This window comes from Herpailurus yagouaroundi, unplaced genomic scaffold (assembly GCF_014898765.1).
Source record: "Herpailurus yagouaroundi ecotype Mexico unplaced genomic scaffold, PumYag 161, whole genome shotgun sequence".
Lineage (NCBI taxonomy): Eukaryota > Metazoa > Chordata > Mammalia > Carnivora > Felidae > Herpailurus > Herpailurus yagouaroundi.
Window position 1 is genome coordinate 4,380,742 of NW_024412402.1, and position 6,664 is coordinate 4,387,405.

At 43.7% G+C, this 6,664-nt stretch overlaps 1 protein-coding gene across 5 annotated transcripts in view; it reads right to left on the reverse strand.

Moving 5' to 3' along the window:
* Nucleotides 1-6,664, reverse strand: part of ALG9 (ALG9 alpha-1,2-mannosyltransferase) — a 97,914-nt gene that overhangs the window by 26,635 nt on the left and 64,615 nt on the right. For 2 of the 5 annotated variants that reach the window (XM_040482955.1, XM_040482956.1), the window contains exon 14: nt 4,987-5,117. The exons of the other annotated variants lie outside the window; for them this stretch is intronic. In XM_040482955.1, coding sequence (XP_040338889.1) covers nt 4,987-5,117 — 131 coding nt within the window. The remainder of the gene's footprint in view (nt 1-4,986; nt 5,118-6,664) is intronic. 5 annotated transcript variants of the gene reach the window in all.

A 6,664-nucleotide genomic window follows, 5' to 3' on the forward strand; every position in this document is an offset into this window, starting at 1 on the left:
GTTATTTAAAGGGCAAAATCTGTGTCTAATTACTTCTTTCACATCCCTTAAAAAATCTAGCTCCGTGACAGAGACATACTGTCTCCTGATTTCCAAACCTGCCTCACCAGCTGGCTCTGAGTCTCCAGGTGCCTCCTTCTGCTGACTCCTTCTCCCATAGTGCCCTGAACTCTCCTTTAAAGCAGCTAACACAGGTTGTAATTATATATTGATCTGGATGGTTTTTTGTTCAATGGTAGCCTCCCTGTTATATTGTAAGGTGTGTGTACTGTTTGTCACTATATACCTAAGATCCATGACCGTGCCTGACAGTGTTTAAAAAATATCTGATTGGAGGCATGTCAAATGAACAGACAGACAGATGGATAATGGAAGAAAGAAAAAAAATGATCTCAAAGTCAACTATAAATATAAAGGAAGCAGATTTCAGTTTTAGGGATTTAAACATCTAAGATAATCTTACATTTCTAAAAGATCACCTGGCAGTAGGTCACAGACTTATTAAAACCTCCTTTCCTCAGAAAGAGCTAGAGAACAGTTAGGCCTACAGCCCCATCCAGTCTAGGGTCTAAGACATGACTGGCCATTTGGTGCAGATGGTACTGTATTTCTCCTTGTTACAGAAATTGCTCCCATACACAAACCACGGTCTCAAGCAGCAAAAGAGGAAATGTAACATCCCCAGTGAACAGGCAGGAAGGCATCCAGGATCAAGCTCCTACAAGCATTTCAGACACCACCTCAGCACGTTATCTCTGGGGCCCACAGCCTCTGACAGTCCAACTTAATTGTCCCAAGTCAGCAACATGAGATGTCATGGTGTTGACAGTTATAAATTGCTGTGGCAAAACTAGGCTGTGGGATCCCACTGTTTTTGCGGTTAGATCAATGTATACTGGGAAGTGCTGTCTGAGAGAGAATAATCAGCATAATTTTGGAACACTATACTGCCTGCTAATTAATGGAAAGGCCTGACATTTACATAATGCTTTAGAATTTACAATTACTTTCATATTTGCGCTCTCAATTGATCCTTACTACACCCCCATAAAGCAGCGGGCAACCAGGATTAAATGCACCTGTCCTCTGACCCCTTGCTCTTTTCACCACACTCTGCACACCTTCAAGGGAACTGTACCTTTTCACTTCTTAAACCAACAGATTTTCTTCTTTTTCAGCATATCATCATGAAGAGAATGACAATTTATGGGAAATGAGTGCAATTTATGGGAAGTGAAAAACCCCAGAAGGCATTCCCCAGTCAGCTCCCTCCCTCCCCCTGCACTAGCGGTGTGATGGGTGAGCTGGGCAGGCATGCGGAGGGGAAATGAAGCAGCAGCAGGGACCCACCCACCACCCACCAACAGGAGAAACAAGATGCCCTATAAGCTTAAGGTCTGTCTCTCCAGCAAGTTGTGCTCAAACTTGCAAAACCTTCTGCTCAGGGACCAGCCCAGCCACAGCAAGCAATCCCCAACAATGACTAGTAGTGCGCTTCTAATACAGCAAAGGAAAATGTTAAAAGCTTGATAGAGGCCACTGGGGAAAGCTGTGCGATACTGGGAAAAATTCTGATCTCATCTTCCAGACACTATATATCTCCTGAGTCTATCAGTCCTCGGCAGTCGAGTTCACACCGTCGCTGCCTCTCATCTAGCCAACCAGAATAGTCTCCTATCCTGTTTCTGTGCCACCAACTTTCCCTCCTTCCAGTCCGCCACCCACACTATCACCAATGCAATCCTCACGTCACCTCCTCTTGGGATCTTCCTCAGCCTCTCCCACCCGAGCCTTTTTGGAATTGCCCATCCCTTCTACGCCTCCATGGCACTTCTCTGGTGTAGTGTTTCTCCCCAGATGTACCAAAGTCCCCAAGGCAGCCATCTTCTCTGCACACAGTCTCAAATCTAGGATGCACAAGGTGTGTGATAAATGTTTATCAAATTGAACCAATTATGCTTTATTTCTGCCCTTAACATTGAGCTTGTGAGGGAAGCAGAACGCTCAGCGGGGAACAGCAAGCAGCGTCTCTGGGAAAGGATGAGGAGGATGGTGAAGACAGAGGAGCCACAGCACTTGTGTGGCCGTGCAAGTATCTCCAGTCACTGCTCATCACAAGACAGGTGGGGAAGTGACCAACACCTTTTGCTCTTCCCTCAGAAGATTTCAAAGTCTCTAGTGAGAACTGTATGAGCATGGTTTCTTTGCCTTGTCCCGAAGGCTCTCAGTCTATGTGCACCAGCTGCAGGGTGCGTGTGCTATCGAAAGGGGAAATAGGAAGATGGGCACATCTTCTCATGTCAACCCTCAAAACCAAAAGGGAAAAAGAACTTACCTTAAAATACGCCCTTGTCCCATTTGCTACAAACAGAGTTCGTTCTGTGGTCAGCGTACTGCTGTCACTATTTGTGAACCACTCAGTGTCCTCTGCTAATGGGAAGGCTGCTGGGAATGCGCTGTCCCCTCCAAGCTGGAGATCTTCCCAGGGCCAGATCTCAGGCTGTCACAGTTTTCTCAACTCAAAATAGAAGGCACCACAGCAACCTACCCCAAGTACCGTATCGAATAACAATAACGAAGAACACGTGTGATGCAGAGCGTTCGCACCATCACTGCTGCTTCTCCTGCTAGCTCTCTCCCATTACTACTCCAATTCTGACCACATGTGAGTATCAACCCAAGACCCCACCACCTCTCATGGCCCTCTACTCCCTCAGCACCCCCCACCCCTCCTCGCCTAACTTAAGGCCATGACCACTCCCCTACACAAACTCAACTCCCCTGCCCCTTCATGCTTTGCTGAACTTTCTTGGCTAAACTCCAACCCTGCACACAAAAATGTGTGCATCATCATTCACAACAGCATTATTCATGATAGCCAAAAAGTAGAAGCAACCCAAATATCCATCAACTGGGGAAGAGGTAAACAAAATAGTTATATCCATAAATGGAGTAGTATTCGGGCACAAAAAGGGACACCAACTGATACTTGCTATAACATGAATCAATCTCCAAAACATGCAAAGTCAAAGAAGGCAGATACAGAACCCCACATATTATATAATCCCATTCATATACCCACAACTTGCTAAATTTAATAATTATTGAGTTGTACACTTAAAGTAGGTGGATTTGATGGTATGTAAATTATCACCAGAGCACCAACAAGCAACCACAGTGGCTGCAGCTTAAACTCAGGTGGGTTCTTTACCCCGTCTTCCAATCATACTGTATTTCTCAAGCTCCTTTTGTTTCCTACTCTCAATTATTTCCCTCTCCTCAAATCCTGAACACCTCATCCCCACAAACTCCCTTCTCATCTGATAATCCTACTTCCTACTGCACAGAGAAACCAGAGGCCATCAGAGGAAAGCTGCCAGATACCCATTATCACACCCACCTGCTGCCTATTACTATCTTCTATCTAGCAGCTATGTGTGGCTATTTAAATTAAGATTAAACAAAATTAACAATTCAGTTCCTCATCCACAGTAGTCCCATTTCAAATGCTTAATAGCTGTATATGGCTCATGGCTCTCATGTTGGCCAGTGTGGATACAGAACATCTCCATCACTGACAGAGACGATATACCTGCTGCCTGTCTGTTTGAAACATCTTCTCTCACCCGCATCAAGGGCACCTGCTCCACCAATTCCTTCCTTTCTCCTACATGACCAGTTTCCAGGTAAGAGATCATTTCCATCGGTATACAAACATAACTGTGATTTCCCTCATTTCAAAAAAAAATAAAAGATGAACAGTTTGGGGTGATGCAAAGGTTTCAAAATAGATAATGGCATTGTCAACAGAAAAGAGAAATAATGACCATGTGACACGATAACGGTGTTAGTTGATGCTACTGCTGTGATCACAGGCCAACACAGAAATGCATCGAACCACCCTTCAACTTACAAAATGTGTAGGTCAATTTTGCAAAAATAATTAATACCACTGAATCGTACACTTAAAATGGCAAACTGTAGGGTTTTTGTGTATAATTATGTTACACATATGCCACAATATAAAAAAATCCAAAGGACACAATCCATCATCACTCCCCCTGCAGTGCCCACCACCATTCATAGCCCTATTTCTCTGCTTCCCGTTAGAGCAGAATTCTCCAGAAAACCTCTGTGTTTGCCACCTCCAGGTCTTGTCCTGCTGCTTTTGTTCTGACCCCTAACTTCCAAGTCACCATGCTCTGACCACTCCATCAAAACTGCTTTCATCAGCTGCCAAACCCAACCGATAGTTGTTATTATTCATCTTCATTCATCGGCAGGTTCTGATCACTCTGTCCTCCTAAAAACATCTTCTTCTCTGAGTCCCAGTCCTGCCTCTCAGGACCTGGTTCTCTACCTTTCACTTTCTGCCTGGGCTCTGCCCGCCCCCGCCCCCCCCAGGGTTCCCTGGACCTCAGCCCACAAACAACCTGACTCCTCCAGCTCAATGCCATGACTCCCTCACCTCAACATTCTGACTCCCCTCTTGTCATTAATTCTCAGGCCCTTCTGATGAGCCAGACAGGCCCTGTTCTATTTGGTCTCTCTCTTTAAGATCAAGTAAGGCCTGTCCTTTCCTCGACTGAGCCTGGATTGCAAAAACAACAGATATGAACTTCTAGCTCCTTAAAGGACAGAGTCAATCTTCCTAGCAGTGTTATAATACTCAATGACAGTTGAGGTTGATGGCCAAGAGTAATCCATTGCAAACACTTATTTGCATGGTCTTCAGTGGATGTGTTTTATTTAGATTCTTTTATTTGGATGACATCTGAATAAACTTTGTGTGTGGTGCCTAGAAAAAGAGAGCACTGTTTTAGATTTCTCAGGAAACTGGACAAGAATAGATGTGTTTGGGCCCAAATAAAAATAAAATGAAATGATGCCTATTACAGTCAGCCCAAGACTGGAAGTTATTCAATCAAGATTCTAATTTGTACCCTTACTAGTCCTAGTACATCTCTTAGGATTAAAGCCACATACCTAGAAGCATCAAGGAATGGTCTGTAGGCCAAGCTAATCCATTCTTCTCTATTCGATGAGTATTTTGGCTCCCGGGGTGTTTCTCTCATCGTGTCCAAATCCACTAAATAATGGCATTTACTGATGTCAATCTGCAATGAAGAAAGGCAAGTCTTCATCAGTAATTGCAAAGGTCCTTTCAGGGTAATGGACATCAATTACAATCCTAAAAATTCCCACAGGGTCTTAGAAGCACAAACATCCAAGTCCTAGGACAAGGTTACCTGTGCTGTCTCCACTCAGATAGGAGTGTTGGGTGCTGGGCTGTTACTTAGGCTTCTAGGGGCAGGAGAGAAATACACACCCAGCCAAATATGTACATAAGCTTTGGGAGTTCTGACTCTACTTTGGGTGTTAAGTTCCTCAGGCCTCATAGACACTTCTGAAGGCTAGCTTGAGTCCACCACATACTCAAAAAACTCTATTCTTCTGCTATCATTCCCTTCCAATCTATCACCTCTTATCTCAGAGATGGAAAGGCCACCACCTCACCACATATGCTAATATGTGAAACCCTGTCACTGCTGACAGAGACCTGTGAAGTTACCCTACACCTTTTAAGTGGTACAGAAATATCCTATATCATCATCTCCAACATTTCAACACAACTGACAGACATAAAAACTGTCCAGGCAGCAAAAGATCAGTAAAACAACGATCAGAACTGCAAGAGTGGAGAAGATTATGAAAAATACATACTAGTATTAGCCAAACTGCAGTCATCCAGTTGATTACAACTGGATGGATGCTCATAAAAGAATATTAATATATTTCATTTAAAACCATATCAAGGGCAACACCTGGGAGGCTCAGTCAGTTAAGCATCCAACTTCAGAAACTCAGGTCATGATCTCATGGTTCACGAGTTCAAGCCCCACATTGGGCTCTGTGCTGACAGCTAGTAGCCTGGAGCCTGCTTCAGATTCTGTGTGTCTCTCTCTCGCAGCCCCTCCCCTGCTCATACACTGTCTCTCTCTCTCTCAAAAATTAACACTAAAAAATGTTAAATTTTAAATTTTAAAAAGATGTTAAAAAACTGTCTAATGAGTACCAGCTTTCAGCCTGAGATGAATGAAAAAGTCTAGAGAGAGAGTGGAGATGGTCATACAACAATGTGCATGTGCTTAATGCCACTGAATTATATCCCAAAAGTGGTTAAAGTGGTAAATTTTATCACAATAGAAATCTGTTGGAATGATTCATTTTAATCTCAAAAAATTTTTTGAAAATACAGTATTAAGCCTTATTCCTAAACACTCACTGCTATAAAGATATAAAGTCTAAATAATTTATTAATTTGATTAAAATTACTGATATAGTAAATGCAATCTCAAAAATCCCAATAGACTTATTTTGTGAAACTTGACAAGTGGATTCCAAAATGTATAGGGAAATGTACAAGGCAGCCAAGACGCAGTCAGGAAAGAAAAGCAAGGTGGCAGCTTAACTTGCTATACACTTAGAGTAATTAAGACAAGAGGTGTTTAGGGGCGCCTGGGTGGCGCAGTCGGTTAAGCGTCCGACTTCAGCCAGGTCACGATCTCGCGGTCCGTGAGTTCGAGCCCCGCGTCAGGCTCTGGGCTGACGGCTCGGAGCCTGGAGCCTGTTTCCGATTCTGTGTCTCCCTCTCTCTCTGCCC